We start from the raw sequence: 18183 nt of genomic DNA, 5'->3' as shown, positions 1-18183 counted from the left end.
AAAAAAAAAAAAAAAAAGAACTAAAAAAAACAGAGAGGACAAATGGACCTAACTGGAAGTTTCTGCACTTTCAACAGTAAAAACATCCACACCATAAGATAGAGATACTGTATGTGAAAATTGCAGTACATGGAACAATCACTAAGAAATCCACACAAAGAGGTATACTCAAAAACTCAACATATCAAAACTGAATCCAAAAGATATATTCATACATCCAATATGGAGTTAACAAATGACAAACAGGAAACAAAATAGAACAGTCTTAAGCTGGAACCTATCAGTAATTAAATGTAAACAAACAATTAAGAGAGAGGAAGAATGGATCCTAAAAACATGCTGTCTACAAAAATAGCAATACTAATCACACAGAATACAATGATACAGACAGGATGAAAGTAAGAAGTATGGGAAGGGACATACCATGTAAGTATTAATTTTTTTACAAGAGTAGCTACTCAACAATGAGATAAAGTAGACTTCAGAACAAGTAAAAATTACTATTACTATTAAAACAATGAAAGATAACAAAGGAATAAAGGGATAAAATCACCAAAGACATAACAATCCTAAATGTGTACACATCAAATAAAGAATCTTCAAGTACAAGAAGCAGAAACTAAAAGAAATCAAAGGAAAGTAGACATAGCCACAATTATAGCTGGATATTTAGCAATACCACACTCTCAGTTATTGATAGCATTACTGGACAGAGTGTCAACAAACTGTGCCTTCCTAGTGGTCTCAATGGCCCACCAGGACAGCCTGAGTTAGATCCCAGGCCAGGGAGCTGACACACATGGCACAGCAGTCCTCTCCCGTCTCTCCTGCTGCTCCCCTCAGCAGTATATTTTAGTAGATTCTCCTGTTCTGCTCCCCACTCTGTCTCTGGTGAATCCGCTCATCCCCCCACACCTATTGTATACCCCAGTTCTTGTATGCAAAAATAAATAAAATCCTTAAAAAAGAAAACCAACAAACTATATAAGAACTGAACAAAAAAGTCAACCAAAGGATCTGTCATGTATACAACACAACATTCAAAACAGCAGAAGAATACATTCTTTTCATGCATCCATAGAACAGTCACCAAGATAAACCATATCCTAGGTCATAAAACAAATGCCAACAAATTTAAGAGAATGAAGTTATACAGAATAAGTTCTGTAAACATAATGGAATCAAATCAGTAACAGAATGAACAACAGGAAACTGTCTAAAATCTCCAAGTATTTACAAACTGAAAACTACTAGATAGTCCATGGATCAAAAAGGATATCTCAGGGAAGCTTAAAATGCATAAAATAAAATGAAAATGAAAATAAAATGTAACATGCACATATTGCAAATACAAAAGCATGTCAAACAGTTAAAAGTAGTGCTGAGAGGTAATTTACAGGACTAAATTTTACATCAAAAAAGGAAGATTTCAATTATGATGATGATGGAACACGTGTGAATTGGGGGTGGGAAGCCCACCGCGATTACAACTGAGATAGAAAAAGGCACAAAATGATGTAAAAATAAACTAGCGGCCCTCCCTGGTGGCGCAGCGGGTTAAAGCACAGCACTGAGAATCTGAAGCCACTTCCGCATGAGTTCGATTCCCGCCTGCCGCCTGCCCCGGAGGAGACCACATGGCGTGGCAGACCTCTCCTGACCCGCCCGCTGCTTCCCTCAGCAGTGTACTTTGTCGATCTGCCTGTTCTGCTCCCCACTCTGTCTCTGGTGAAGCCTCTCACCTCCCCTGAGCCTCTGGCCTATACCCCAGTCTGTATGCATAAAAATATATCTTTTTAAAAAATAAAATAAAAGTACATCCTCTTAAAAAAAAAAAGATTTCAAATCAATAATCGTAAGGACATGAGTAGATATTTCATGAAAATGGCTATACAGATGGAAAATAAGCACATGAGGGATGTTCAATATCATTAGCAAGTAGAGAAATGCAAATTAAAACCACAATGAGCTTAACTACACACCCATCAGAATGTCCAGCAAGGTAAAGCAAAAACTGAAAAATATACATCATATTAATAAGGATTAGTTTTTCTTTATGATATTCTAAAGGTATTGCTTTTCACAGAATCATTATTATATAGGGGTTAGATAATCACTAGACATAACTTTACAGTGAGTGTTATTCTGTTGTCTGAACAATACCCTGACCAACCAATGTCAATGAGCAAACTTGAATAACTTTAATGACAGAAGACCAATTTCATTTTATCTATCCAATTATCTTTGAAAATTTTTTAAAAGTCTCCTTAAGAGTTTTACTCTGAAACTAACTTACAAACTTCAAATCTTTTTAACTGATAGAATTATAATGAAAATACAGTAACACCTCAGATACCAGTGTTCAGTTCCAGACCACACCACAACAAAGCAAGTATACCACAACAAATTGAATCACATTAATTTCTCGATTTCCTATTACTGAAAAGTTATACTTACACTACATCATCAGCCATTAAGTGTACAGCAGCATGTTGCCAAAAAAAAAAAAAAGTGCATACCTTCAGTAAAAAATGCTTTATTGCTAACAAATGCTAACACCATCATCTGAGCCTTCAGTTAGTCCTAATGTTTTCACTGGTGGTAGGTCTTGCCTTCATGTTGATAGCTGCTTACTGACCAAGGTAGTGGCTACCAAAGTGGGTGTGGCAACACCTTACATAAAGACAAGGACATTTCTGCATCAAATGACTCTTTTTTCAAAAGATTTGTCTGTAGCATGACATGCAGTATGATAGCATTTTACCCAGGGAAGAACTCCTTTCAAAACCATAATCAATATTCCCAGTGTCACTGCTTTATCAACTAAGTTTATGCAATCTAAATCCTTTCCTTTCATTTGCACAATGTTCAAAGAATCCTCACCAGTAGACTCCATCTCAAGACACCACTTTTCTTGCTCATCTATAAGAAGCAACTCCTGTCTGCCCAAATTTTATCATGATATTGCATTTCAATCACATCTTCAGCCCCCCACTTCTAGTTCTCTTGCTATTATTTTCACTGTATTTGCAATGACTTCCCATGAAGACTCAAGCCCCTCAAAGTCATGTATGAAAGCTGGCATCAATTTCTTCCAAATTCCTGTTAACCTTGTTATTTCAACCTCCCATGGATCACAAATGTTCTTAAAGGCATCAAGAACAGTGAACCTTTCCAAATGGTTTTCAATTGTTTTGCCAAGAATCAAGGGAGTAACTATCTTTAGCAGGTATAGCCTCACAAAATGTATCTCTTTAATAGTAACACTTGAAAATCAACATTTATTCCATGGTCCATGGGTTGCAGAATGGTATTGTATTAGCCTGCATGAAAAGAACACTCATCTTGTACAGCTCCATGACAGTTCTTGGTGGCCAGGTGTGTAGCCTTTTTCCTAAGCAGAATGTCTCAACAGTGAGTTTAAACTATTGGTCAACAAAGTTTTAAAAACAGACATGTTGTCATCCAAGCTTTGTTGTTCTGTGTACAGAACACAGAGCAGATTTAGCTTAATTCTTAAGAGCTATAATATTTTAGGAATGGGTAAGTATTGCCATCAACTTAAAGTCACCAGCTGCATTAGCCCCTAAAAAGTCTGTCCTTTCAAGCTTTAAAGCCAGGCATTGACTTCTTTGACAGTCCTAATAGCCTGGTATATTTTGAAAATAATCTGTTGCAACTTCTACATCAACACTTGCTGCTTCACCTTGCACTTTTGTTAGGGGAATGGCTTCTTTTCTTGAATATCATGAACCAACCTCTGCTAGCTTCAAACATTTTTACTGCAGCTTCCCCACTTCTCTTAGCCTTCAAAGTCTTGAATAGAGTTAAAAGCCGTGCTCTGGATCAAGTTTTGGCTTATGATAATGATGTAGCTAGCTGGTCTCATTTCTATCCAGACCACAAAAACTTTCCATATCAGCAATATGGCTGTTCTACTTTATCATTCATATGTTCACTGGAGGAGCAATTTTCATTTCCTTCAGGAACTGCTTATAACAACAAGTCTACCTTCAACCTATCTCAGCTTTCAACACGCCTTCCTCACTAAGCTTAATAATTTCTATCTTTTGATATAAAATGAAAAATTTACAACTCCTTTCATTTGAACACTTAAGACGTCACTTTAGGGTTACTAACTGGCTTAATTTCGATATTGTTTTGGGGAACCAGGAGGCCAGAGAGCGTGTCTGAGGGATGGGATTGGGTCTATTTAGAGGAGAGTGTGAATACACACGTTGATGGATTAGGCTGAATGTCTTTATTTGGCACCCCAAAACAAATTATAATACTAACATCAAAGATCATTGATCACAGGTCACTGCAATAAGTACAATAATGAGTTTGAAATATATTGTGAAAATTACCAAAATGTAACTGAAACACAAAGTGAGCAAATACTATTGGAAAATTTGCGCTCATAAGACTTACCTCCTAGTTGTTTTTTGTAGGTTTTTTTCCTTAAAGAAGCAGTAATTGTGAAGTACAATAAAGCAAAGTACAATAAAAGATGTGTCTATATAATTATACACATAGCAAAATCCCACAGTAAAAGTATACATTCTTGGCCCTCCCTGGTGGCGCAGCGGGTTAAAGCACAGCACTAGGAAGCTAAAGCCGCTTCCGCATGAGTTCGATTCCCGCCTGCCCCGGAGGTGACCACATGGCGTGGCAGACCTCTCCTGACCCGCCCGCTGCTCCCCTCAGCAGTGTACTTTGTCGATCTGCCTGTTCTGCTCCCCACTCTGTCTCTGGTGAATCTTCTCACCCTCCGCATCTCTGGCCTGTACCTCAGTTCTATATGAATAAATAAATAAAATCTTTAAAAAAAAAAAGTATACATTCTTTAGACCTGAAAGTGCCAACTATTGCCAAATGATTTTTGCCATTCTTACAAATGATTCTTGCCATTCTTACAGAACTAAGGGACCTTACTCATCTTTGTAACACTCAAATGCATAATATCAAATTATTCAATGTGACATTTCTTATTAATTCACATGAGAATTCACTTAGCTTTGTCACCATGAGTTCCTAGCAAACAGATAAACACAATGATTATACCCATCTTCCCGAATAAAAATCATCAGATCTGACCTAAAAAATAACAATCCCGGGCCCTGCCTAGTGGTAACAACAGGTTAAAGCACAGCACTATGAAGCCATCCTGCTGCCCCCAGCCAGGGAGATGACCTACATGGTGTGGCAGGCCTCTCCTGACCCGCCCGATGCTCCGCTCAGCAGTGTATTTCAGTAGATTCACCTGTTCTGCTCCCCACTCTGTGTTTGGTGAATCCACTCACCCACCACAACTTGAGCCTGTACCCCAGTTCTGTACGCATAAATACGCAGATCTTTTCTAAAAATAACAATCCCAACTATAAGAAAGAAGCAGTTTGACCATGTCAAAACACCAACCATTAATAAAAAAGACCAACTTTCAAACCAATCTCTTTTGATTTCTTGGCCCCAATTCCAATATGTGAAGGAGAGGATGTTACCTCCACACCACCACCAAGCAATTCCTGACACCAGCTGGGTAGCCTACAATTTAAGGCAACTCTTACACTATTTACCCCAGAGAGAGCACAGATCCCACAGTTATGGGGCCAGATTTGTAGGCGTGACCCCTCCCCAATGTCAGGTGGCAGTTAAAAGCCCATGTAATTTTAAACAACCTACTACAGAGTTAAGTACCACAGGCCTCACCTTGGACTTTAGATCACAGGTGCAGCCCCAGGTTATTAACTGTACTTCTAATTCACCAATTATAAATCAAAGGTCCCTAACAACTCACTCCTTGGGCTTTATTAATTTGCTAAAGTGGCTCATAGAACCAACATTTTACTTACTAGAATCACTGTTATAAAAAAGGACATACCTGGCCCTCCTTGGGGGCGCAACGAGTTAAAGCGCACAGCACTATGAAACAGTCCACAGCATGAGTGCAATCCACATAGCATAGCAGACCTCTCCTGATTTGACCGCTGCTCCCCTCAGCAGCATATTGCAGTATATCTGCCTGTTCTGCTCCCCATTGTGTCTCTGGAGAACCCTCTCACACACACCCCCCAACACACACCTCTGGCCTCTTCTACCCCAGTTCTTGGGGGGTGGGGGGGGAGGTGTGTATTTATAACTAAATAAATAAATCTTTAATTTAAAAAAAGGATATACCTCCTCAGGCACAACCAAGTGGAAGATGCAGAAGTCAAGGTATGGGGAAAGAGCACAAAGCTTCCATACCCTCTCCAGGTGCACCATTCTACTCAGATCTTCATATAGTAGTTCTCTGAATGCTGTCCTTTTGGATGTGTATGGAGGCTTCGTTATAGAGAGAGGATTGATTAAATAATTGGTCATTGGCAATTTAAAGCAACAGATTCTCTACGAATCTGTCCCCATTCTATTTCCCTAACACGATTATAATCAATATAGGAGAATTTAAGAGAATATCCGAAGTGGAGCACCACAAAACTATGTAATAAAAAGCCATGCCACCATAGGCTAACCAATTCAGTGGTTCTAACACCTTGCTTTCTCTCCAACATTAACAAATTACACCATCATTCTCATCTCTACCCAAAAATCAATAACCAAACTAACTGAAAACAATGAACTTAACAGTTGGGCTTCAATCGGATCCAATTACAAAACACATGCAACTACTTATGTTGACCTTCAAAGGGCTAATGACTCCAAAAATGTAAAATACTATTTATTGCTCTACACATACTACCAGTCAATCTATTATGAAAATTAAAATGTTCTGCCATGAAATGAGCTACTTATGCACTAAGTCTGTATTATTTTCAACTAATGAAGAATGCAAACTTATTTTTCCTTTTCTATAAAAGGTCAATGACTCCTACAAATACAAAATTATTAGGTAGTATAATCCATGTGTACTTCAATAAATACTCAGGGAATGAATTAAATGAATATTTATAGATCCTGACAAGTAGTCACACCAACAAAACCAAAATATGAAGGCAAAATTTGCCAATTATTCCAAATAACAGTCCACAGCATATAAAATCAAGTAACTGCTACCTAAGAAAAATTCATGTGAACATACTTTCAATTGGACTTTATGTTAAAGAAGTTCTACCTTCAATACCATGTATACAAAGAGTAATAAAACCTTTAAAGTCAAAATAATTTACAAATCACCCAAACCTGTCCCCTCACCAACATTACACACAAAATCTGAATTAACAGAGACCTCAAGCCCAAGACAATTCAATCTAAGACTAACATTTACATATGGAAAAGTTAAAATTAAGGAAGCATTTAACAAGTTGTGATCATTATGATCTCACTTGCGTGGAAAGAAAAATGCAGGTACAACAAAATGTGTTTGTGTATGCGTTAAAGTATCAAGTTAGCCAATCTTTTTATCAATGGCTGCCTCTAAGAATAGGAACTAAATAGTTGTGAGATTATATGGGAAGAAGACTCTCCTCATTGTAACATCCTTTATGTAGCTTTTCAATATTGTACTATACCCAAAGTATATCTACTCAAAAAAGATTTAAGAAGGTATTTCAAAAGCCAAAGATAGGATCATGGCTACGATCAAGACAGTGGCAGTGAAGATGGAGAGTATATTTGAAACTTAAGATGTAGAAATGATAATGGTTAAGGACTCCAAAACTTTTGGCAAGGACTGTGGTTGAGTGCCATTTACAAAGATAAGGAACATCAAAGACAATAATAAATTCAATTTGCATGTGTTCAGTTTAAGATACCTTCAAGATACCCAAGTAATCGTGTATACAGTGAGTAAAGAAGAGCTAAATTAGTCTCCTCACCGAGAAAACTGAGATGTGGTCAAAGACAGAAAGAAAGCCTAAATAGTGAGGTTAATGAAAGCTACAAGGTCTTTTCAAGAAATCTCAAATCGAATCCTTCCCCCCTCCCATTCCTAAATTACAGCTTCAGTTTAAACCTAATTTATTTTCTAAGATGATAGAAAGGCATATCTTTTACCAAGCACATTCCAAGCCAGGTCAAATGTCAAGCATTTTTTCCCTAACATAAGATGCAATAACCTGCCCAGAAAAATCTAGTACCACTTCTATTTTAAAGAGAAAACTGTGTCCAAAAGATGAAATTGTTTGTTCCCCAAGGATCATACATCTGGTAAACAGCAAAAGCAGACTTCTCTAACATCCATGCATTATCATCTCTATCAGTACTTCACAACTAAGCTTTCATCTCCATTTGGATCCACCTGCATCCTTCTCCCAGTAGCAAGAAATTATTTCCATAAAACCTACTTTTAGTCAAGTCACTTCCCCCCATATCTTATGGCCTACAAATATAAGGCCTTTCACATTCTCAGTTTCAGTGACACTTCATTATTCACTATTCCTTAAAAGCCAATTAACTCAATACCTCCAACTCTCCCCCTTTTTCCTACTGTAAACTTCTACTCATGTTTGATGACAAAGACCAAATGTTTCACCTTTGTGCAATTTCCTTTAGCCACTTCTCCAGTCAAATTTAACTGCTCCAAAATGTTAATAATTATGTAGATAAGTTAAAGTACCCACAATTAAAAGTCTTAAGTGTTTTTAGTTACTCCATCATTTGAGAGTTCATAGCATTGTGCATATACCTTGATTATTGTACCTCCTACACGTCATATGATCAATCACTTGGTCTGTTCATCCCTCTCCACAGACTGCAGGGGCAGAGGCCAGAATAAAGTGCCTATCTCAATGCAGTTCAGCAAGCGTTTCATAAAATCAAGCAAATGGTGGAAAATCTTCTTAAGCTCTCATTCTGATACACAAAAAAAATTCAAAACCTGAAACATGTTAACAATTTGCCTTAAAAATAAATTTCCAGGCCCTCCCTGGTGGCGCAGCTGGTAAACACAGCACTAAGAAGCTAAAGTCACTTCAGCACCAGTTCAATCCCCAGGCCCCCCCCAGGTGACCCACATGGCACAGCAGACCTCTCCTGATCTGCCTGCTGCTCCCCTCAGCAGTGTACTTGTCAGTTGGCCTGTTCTGCTCCCCACTCTGTCTCTGGTGAAGCCTCTCACAGCCCCTGCACCTCTGGTGTAGTACCCCAGTTCTGTATACATAAATAAATAAATCTTTTTTAAAAAATTTTTCTCCTAAATACATAAACTATCCAAACAGATTCCAGCAACTAAGATTCATGAAGTTCCTAGGGAAAATTCTCTCTCGTCTCAGATTGTGTAATGTTCTATTTCAAAATGCTACTGCAATATTAAAATCCAAACACAGACACACACACACACACACACACACACACACACACATACAGGTAACTATCTGTTTTCTACTATTTCCCAAGCAACTAATTCCTAACTTCCATGTGAAATGAATAGATGAATGAATGAATGAGACCTACAGATATTTCAGAACAAGTTATTTGTATTCAATGATATATGTCCAATATTGCTTTCAAAATAACCGGGGTAAGAGGCAAAATATAGATGAGTTGAAAACTACTGCAGCTAAATAATAATAGATAATGGTTTGTAGGTTGGTTGCCTTCCTTCTAAAATACTTTTGAAAGGGTCCGCCCTGGTGGAGCAAGGGGTTAAAGTGCAGCATTGCTGCAGCCTCTTCAGCACTGCATTCGATTGTCCCACCAGGGAGATGATTCACGCAGCAGACTTGTCTGCTACTCCCCTTAACAGTGTACTTTATCAATCTGCCTGTTCTGCTCCCTACTCTGTCTCTGGTGAATCCTCCCACCTCCCCTGCATCTCCCACCTGTACTCCAGTTCTGTATGCATGAATAAATAAATATTAATAATAGTAATTTTAAAATACTTTTGAAAATATAGGGAAATTTCCCTAATATATTGCTTTTTTTTTTTTTAAAGATTTATTTATTCATACAGACCTGGGGCTACAGGTCAGAGATGTGGAGGGTGAGAGGATTCACCAGGGACAGAGTGGGGAGCAGAACAGGCAGATCGACAAAGTACACTGCTGAGGGGAGCAGCGGGCGGGTCAGGAGAGGTCTGCCACGCCATGTGATCACCTCCGGGGCAGGCGGGAATCGAACTCATGAGGAAGTGGCTTAAGCTTCTTAATGCTGTGCTTTAACCCGCTGCGCCACCAGGGAGGGCCATATATTGCTTTAAAAAAAAAAAAAAAAGAAGCATTTTCTAATGAACATAATAGAGCTATATAGTCTGAAAACCAAAAAGGGTTTCTTCCCATTGTTCTAAATTACGATGAATTAGACCACCTTGTGTCACACTTTTTTAACTACCACGAAGTCCAATCTTCTTCCTGACAATAAACTTAGCAGCAGCATCTTTTAAAATACTACCACAGACAAAATTACAAAAAGAAAACAAGAATACATACACAACAGAATGACACCAACAATTTTAGCAGGGAGAAAAGTAGACAAAAAAATAAAAGGGTAAAAAGAAAACTCAGGAGCAGCAAATGGCCACTTAAAAACCTAAAGTTGCTGAAAATAAGGGATTACCCTCACCTTTTATGGTTATAGTTGTCACCTTGACTCATATCAGACCCAAAATTAAAGTCAGCAATGAAACAGCTGTCCAAGAACAAAATGAAGAGTAGTGACTATGACAAAGCCACCTAAAATGCAAAGAAGCAGGACCTAAAAAAAGGTACATCTATACTTCTTTCACCCCACACACAAAGGAACAAGTTCAGTACTCCAACTTGACAACAAGGTCTTTAAGGTTTCTCTACATACACGATAATACTTTAGCCAATCAAAATATAATTCTGGTATACTATTATTAGTGTACTTGCTGTACTATTTTTAAAGTAACATGTCTAATGTTTAAGGGGAAGAAATATATAGAAAGCTATAAAATGTAAAGTTTAAAATCTTCCCTCCTCTTCCCATAGGGTGCTTTATACTCTAAGAGGATCACTATTAATTTTAACCTAGCAACTACCAGTTAACTTTTTGAAGTTAATTTTAGTATTCTAAAATTCAGAGGCTGTTGGTTAACTTTTGAAATTCCCAAGTCAGGAATACACAGTCCAAGAATAGTTAAATCTAAGTGAGAGACAGCAAGAGGAAATGAGCCTGGAAGGAAAAGAAACACTTCTGCCTTTACTTCAGTGTGTAAGGTAGCATTAGGAGTGTTAGAAAGTTTCATCAGTGAAAAGAATGATGTTCAATAGCTAATGTGAAAGACTGCAGAGGTACTACCCACACCTTGGTATGAACAGTGTGTACGAATCAACAAACTTAAGATACTAATACTATCCAGGTATCCTATTTTCTGCCCTGTGTTCCACCACTGCCAGGTGATTCTGGGGCTAATGCCCTCTGCTGCCATCATATTGCTGAAAGTGCCTCCAACATACCTTTCCAGCAAGGTCCTTGTTACATAGTCTACAAGGAGTAAGAGCTGGAACTTCTTTGAACTTCAGTAACAGGTTCTTGTCACCACTTCTGCATGTTTGCTGATCAATGGCCAAAAACAGAAAAAAAGCCACTCTACATGTTACTTGTTAAATTGACTTTTATCATAAACTTTCAAGATATTTCACACTTTTCTCTGACACTGATGTTCCTGCTACCTTTATATGTAATTCATACCTCTTAGGGGACTGTAGGTTCAATTTAGGCAAGATATAGATACCTGTTGTTACCTTTATAGTCCCTACTTAGAACACGTGCACTAGAAGACATGCACTTAGTGTACACTCAAATATTTGATGCCCTAATTTACTGCCAACAAATTACAAACCAATATGGAAAACTGATACAGCTGTATATGAAGATTCTGCATAAAAACTGTCGATTAATAAAATACTCTTATTAATTAGTCTACAAATAAATACACGTGGGTGCTAAATAACCGAATAACCATTTGATTCCTCAGATAATTTGGTGGTATTTACCTAACATAAATTCGCTATCTGGAAACCATATTTCATAATTTAATAATGTATCATGTTACCAGTCATTAACATCAATTCCAAAGAGCTCAATGCATCACAACTAATTTGAAAATCCTCGTTTCGAAATAAATCCTTCCAGATATGCAAAATATTGGTACATATAAACAAAAATTAAATGTTACAGAAGTCAGAAAACTACTTTTTTACCCTATAACTAGTCAAGCACTAAACCTTCACTTTGACCCGTCACTCCACTTTACCACCAAGTCACAAAAATTCCATCCATCTCAGGCAGTTCTGTTAACCTGAGAGGTCTAAAGGTGTCAGTTAAAACATTCCCTAGTCATTTTAAATTATAATTGATTCCCCAAAAGAGCTACAGAATGAAAAAGCCAGAACTTAAAAAGTGCCTGTTTATATATATCCCTGCAGTTCTCATCTGCACCCAGATATACCCACATATCCTGTAATCATCTCTGTAGCTTTTATTTTTACCATGGATATATCAAAATTTTAGGAAATATGTAATAACTGCACAAGACTTTGTCCAGGTAAATAATAACTACAATTATTTAGAAAACAACTTTTTAAAACATATCTATTAAAGACCTCGTTTTAAAACAAAGTATGACATTATTCTGTGGTTACTTTTATAAACCAAATACTAACCCTATTTAGCACTGGAAATGAATATTTTCCTCTAAGTGCCAGTGGACAAAAACCACAATTTTAAATATCATCAACATCTAAATAGTATAGTATAAAGAAGCCACCTAATAGTTTTTCAGCCATCTATATGCAAGTAAACCAAATTAAGTTTACACTATTTAGATAATGTCTTAATGTATGTTAAACTACTTCCTCTACCCCCCCAAAAAAATTAAATCCCAACATTTGCATACTAATAGGGAAAAAAGTAAATACATTTTAAATGGTAAAAAGTCCTTAACTTCTCGGCCCTCCCTGGTGGCGCAGCAGGTTAAAGCACAGCACTCAGAAGCTAAAGCCACTTCAGTATGAGTTCGATTCCCACCAGCCCTGGAGGTGACCACATGGTATGGCAGACCTGCCCGCTGCTCCTGACCCGCCCGCTGCTCCCCTCAGCAGTGTACTTTGTGGATCTGCCTGTTCTGTTCCCCACTCTGTTTCTCTGGTGAAGCCTCTCACAGCCCCTGAGCCTCTGGCCTGTACCCCGGTTAAATAAAAATAAATCTTAACAACAACAACAAAAAAGTCCTTAACTTCTCCTATGTATTCCATGGAACTTTGAATTAATTAGCAAAATTACAAAAGAAAATAAAGTTCAGGGCCCTCCCTGGTGGTGCAACAAGTTAAAGCACAGCACTATGAAGTATCAGCAGCCATTGCAGTAAGAGTTCAATCCCCTGCCAGGGAGGTAATCCACATGGTGTTATCAGACCTCTCCTGTCTCTCCCTGGATCCTCTCAGCAGTGTAATTCAGTCAATCTGCTGATTCTGCTCCCCACTCTGTCTCTGGTGAATCCTCTTAGACCCTGCACTTCCAGGCCTGTACCCCAGCTCTTGTATGCATAAATAAATAAGTATTTAAAAAAAGAAAAGAAAGTTCAAAAAAAATAATTAGGGCAAGCTTAAAATCATGTAAGCTACTGCAAAACAAACAACTGTGTTTTAGCACTAGCTTCCTGACACTGGTAAGATTCTCCAGCCCTTTAGCACCATATCATTCTATTACAAATATACTTCATAGTATTCATAGTATTCATTTTACACTCTTATATTTATGCTGTATCTTACACTTTAATTCAAATCCTTACCTGACTAAATCAAGATTAACCTAAAAGGTTTTCAAAAACGTACTAAAAAAAAAAATCACCAGTTAATATCGTTAAAATATTCCACTTAATTATTCCTTCAAAATAACTCCAATATAATTTCATAAATAAGAATCCTGACTAGTAACTGACAAAGATCAATGGTCAGCATGAGTTTAAAGAGCAAAATTTCCAAGATCTTGCTGTATTTCAAGAACTCTAAGCAACCACTTTCTGTTTAGAATCATTTAGAAATATTTGAAGATTATTACTACAAAGATACCCTCTATTATTAATTTATTTTTTAACCCAAAATTTCAAGCATTGTATATCAAATCGCAATTGTACAAACAAAAAATGTTTCAATGACTCAAACACAGAGAAATTACAAAAACATTCACAGAAGGCAGAAAATCAGCACTTTTGGATAAAGTACCTACACGCCTGGAAAAGGAACATACAAATTTAGGGACAAATAAGAGACACTTATTAAATGTCTTAAACTTTCCAAAGCCTGTAAGAGTTACCTTTTAATAAAAACCTACAAGTCTTAATTAAAAACTTGATTTAGATATATGGGAATAGGAGTTTTTTAAAACAAGTCCTAATAGCTAAGTTCCTGTCAAAAAAAGAAAAAGAAACACTATACAAAGTGCCAACTAAATTTGTCTTTGGAGGGGTGTGGTATGACAGAAATTGCAGGCAAAAAGAGAATCCTGAAAGTTTATTTAACCTTTATCTGCCCTCAAATAAGTAGTCTGAACCTATTCCAGCAAAGAAAGCTAACTCTAGCATTTAAGACTTTTCTAAAAGAATACTGAAACTAACATAGTTCATTATTCCCTCCAAAAACAGTTTCCCAGGGCTGTTCAAAGATGGATGATATAAATATTTCAGTACTCCCTATTATCAATACAAACTCTGGCTCATTAATCCTATTCAGAACCAATTCAAACATACGGTTATATAACGTTAAAGTTTACAACACACATTTTCACTGGTATGTTCAGGCTCACAAGGATGCAATCAAGAAAACGCCATGAGATTTTGAGCAGAGACTCTACAACGTTTTACTTTAAAGTTAAGGCTAATGAGTGGACCTGTATCCTCTAGATAGGACTTCACAAGCAGTGAGTGTGAAGTAATGAAGATTTTTTTTTCTTTACCTCAACGAAATACTTGTATATCAAATTACCCAGCATTTTATGAAGCCCTAATTCTTTCCCAAATCATAATTAAACTTCAAAATTTCTCATTTTTAAGATGTCACTGTATTTAAACACCAAGAAAGCAGGTTACTTACTTTCATAAACAAAATTTGAAGATGTTCAATTCTTTACAATCTAAGCATGATAGTGCATAGTTATCTGCAGGGTTCTATATTATAATTTGAAATCCAATATTAAGCACCATCCACCGTGAATCCAAGTAAATGCAAGCATTCTGAGCCACAAAATCACCAACTAGCATTGTAAACACATCAGCTTCCATTTTCCAAATGAACTATCTCTGGAAACAATTGTACCAACTCCCTACTAATCTGGCAATAATCACTCCAAAATTTAAAAATGCTCCAAAATTTAAATGTAAAAGCTTTTGTTTAATCTTTTGGAAAGACAGTTTTCACAGTCATCAAGAATTTCTTGAATAGAGTATTTTTAAACATTTACATTGGGGAAAAAATTCAGAGCTTAAATTATTTCAGAACTGGTCACTATTCATTTTTCCAGTGATAAATACCTAGTCAAAGTTTAAGTTTTCTGTATTGGTCAAAAGAGTTGGGCTTACAGGAAAAGACTTTCTGGTTAGCTTTCTGGTCATTATTTGTGATAGAAACCCTTTATAACTAGTTACTTTGAAATAAAAACAGAAGTGTGATTGCAAATAAAAGAAATTCATGACTCTTAAGGCAAACTACAGACAAAAATTCAGGACAATTAAATTTTTTGTTTTAAATCAACTTAAACTAGGCTTTCATCATTTCCAACTTCCTTCTCAAGCGCAACAATAAAGCCAGGTGTCAAATGCAAAGCTACTGATTTTAGCTAGAAAAAATTGTCTCAGGGATGCAGCACCTATGACACACACTCCAACTTTCATGGTCCCAATTAAGAAAGCATGCAAATATCACTTCAATCAAATTTCGGTCAGGAGCTACAAACTGATGCAGACAGATCGAGACTCCACAGCCTTTGTTCAGAAGCTAACGGATGGGTAAACTAAAAGTGCTACAGGTTGATAAGCATTTACCAGGCTTATGAAGGCTGTTTCCAAGCTTGGGAAAGGTACGAGAAGCCTATATGCAAATAATCTTGTATGGTTTTTATTAAACGCCATCGAGCTCCACACTCCGAAGGAGAGGCCTATTCATCGCTACTATTTATTTCCATGTTTACCTCTCCTCCCTCCCCCAAACCCCCCCCCTTCACTTTCTCCTCCCACCCTGTCCCGCCATCTTGGGCCGATAGGAGCAGCCATTACTTAACTAAATGACAGTGCCAACAACTTTCCACACAAATAAACAGAGACTACACCCCGAATCCCCCACGGCCTCCCCTGTCAGACACAGGGAAACAAGGCTCCAAGAAGAAAACACTTTTTTTTTTTTTTTTTTTTTTTTTACAAATAACTGCAGCATTTCTACGGCAGAAAGACCCGAAAAGTAAAGTCACCTAACTTCAGGTAAAACAGACCAATTGAGATGCATGTCAACAGTGCAATGCAAACTCTTCGCCGCCCTAAACTACAGGCAACTTCCCCCTTCTGGGAGCAGAGATACAAGAAAGCCCCCAAACGTTTGGTTAAGAGCAGATATCACGAACAGCATGCCTTGCCATGGGAGGCAAGGAAGTCGGGAATGTGGGGCTCGCTGCACCTATCTACGACCCCTTGACCCTAAGCAGGCACGTCGGCCATCATCGCTCTGCCCCCAGTCGCCGTGAAATAACCGGCAATTTCGTCGACCCAGTTGAGCTCGGCCCCGAAGCGCTGCCCGTCTCTGTTCCTGCAGCTACGATAGGTGATTTCGCAAAGGACTGAGCGAGGTATCCGGGGGTGGGGGCGAGCAGAAGCAGGAAATAGTTTTCCGGAAGCCCCTCGGCCGCCGTTCGCGGCCACAATGAGCGCCGGCCTGGCCGAGGGGCCCGGGGCGAGCGCGGCGCCGGCTGGGGAGCCCGAGTCCGCGCTCCGGCCCGCGGCTGCCTTACCTTGCCCAGTAGGGCCTTCATCCTGACGCCATCTTCATGAAACCTCACGAACCCGAAGAGGCGGCTGTGGGGAGAGACACACGAGGCTCGTTTAGGCTCCGGGAACCGCACCGACCCATCCCTGACGAGCCCGAGGCCCCGGCGGCAGCTACGGCACGGAGAGCGCCAAGCGGTGGTGTCCGCCCCGCCGCCGCCAGAGGCAAGCCGCGCTCGGGCCTCCCCGGAGAGTGGCGCCAGCCCGTCCGGAGCCAACCGGGCGGGTGACGACGGCCCCTACCTGTCCAGTCCGCCGAGCGCCTCCCTCTCTTCGGCTGTCAGACTAGGGGACGCCTCCTCGCTCTCGCCGCTCGCTTTTCCCGCCGCCATTTTCTTTTCCTCATCACCGAAAGCGGCGGCGGCAGCGGCGGCGGTAGCGAGCGACACTCCGCAGGATTTCATGGAAACGCAGCGAATTCACAACTCCAACGCCGACACCCGCCCCCAGCCGGGACCCGCAACGACGTCCCCAATCTCGGCGCGGGACCGGCAACACCAACTTTATCGCCGCCTCCTCCTCCGCCGCGGGCAGCAGCGACGAAAAATCCCAACGCGGCGGCGGTGAAGGCGGCGGCGGCAGGGGCTGCGGAGCCCCGGGGTCGGCAGCAGCGGCGGCTCGGCTGTAGGGTCACATCGCGGGGGTGGGCGGGGGGCAGCCACGGGCGGGGACGGCGGGAGCGGCCGGAACGCGCGGGGCTGTGGGGCACGGGGGGGGAATTCGTTGGAGACACAAACTTCCCCGGCACCAGCACAAAGTTGTTGTAATTGTGTCACACAGCGAACCCCACGCCGCCGCCGTGACCCCCCCTCCCCGCCCGGCCGGTACGGCCAATCGGCGCCGCCCGCTCATCTCACGTGACCTTTGTTGACTCACGTCAGCCGTGGCTCCACTCAACTTGCTAGCTGCTGGAGCCCCGCCCACAGAGGCCGCCACGGACGGGGAGCGGGACGCACGCCAATTCTGGCCGGTGGTTGGCTGCTGGGCCCGTCTGTCGGGGGGAAGGGTTGTCACCAAGAGGGAGTAGCCAGTTAGGTTGTGTTCTCTAAATACTCTGGGGCAGAGAATGGAGGGTCCGGGCCTTGTCACCTCGGGAGCCTCGGCGGGCTCGGGAGGGGGAGGGGAACGGCAGGGAAGGGCGAGGTCCGCACCGCCAGCGGCGAGCACAAGATGCTAGCGGGGACGCCATGGAGTGCATTTGTCCGCCCGGAACGGGCTCCGGTCGCGATTCCCGCAGTCCTGCGCTCCGGGGAACC

At 40.1% G+C, this 18183-nt stretch overlaps 1 protein-coding gene across 3 annotated transcripts in view; it reads right to left on the bottom strand.

Annotated features, from left to right (window-relative positions):
- The window catches only part of KDM6A (lysine (K)-specific demethylase 6A), a 185056-nt gene extending 167495 nt beyond the window's left edge, over positions 1-17561 (bottom strand). For all 3 annotated transcript variants that reach the window (XM_004689966.2, XM_004689969.2, XM_004689968.2), the window contains exons 1-2: positions 17171-17561; positions 16894-16957 (exon numbers count right to left, since the gene is read on the bottom strand). In XM_004689966.2, coding sequence (XP_004690023.1) covers positions 16894-16957; positions 17171-17331 — 225 coding nt within the window. In that variant the 5' untranslated portion in view covers positions 17332-17561. The remainder of the gene's footprint in view (positions 1-16893; positions 16958-17170) is intronic.
- Between the last annotated feature and the right edge of the window lie 622 nt (positions 17562-18183).

This window comes from Condylura cristata, unplaced genomic scaffold (assembly GCF_000260355.1).
Source record: "Condylura cristata isolate star-nosed mole 26May11 unplaced genomic scaffold, ConCri1.0 scaffold00027, whole genome shotgun sequence".
Taxonomy (NCBI): domain Eukaryota; kingdom Metazoa; phylum Chordata; class Mammalia; order Eulipotyphla; family Talpidae; genus Condylura; species Condylura cristata.
Note: the sequence above shows the minus strand (reverse complement) of the source record. Positions and strands in the feature narration are given on the sequence as shown.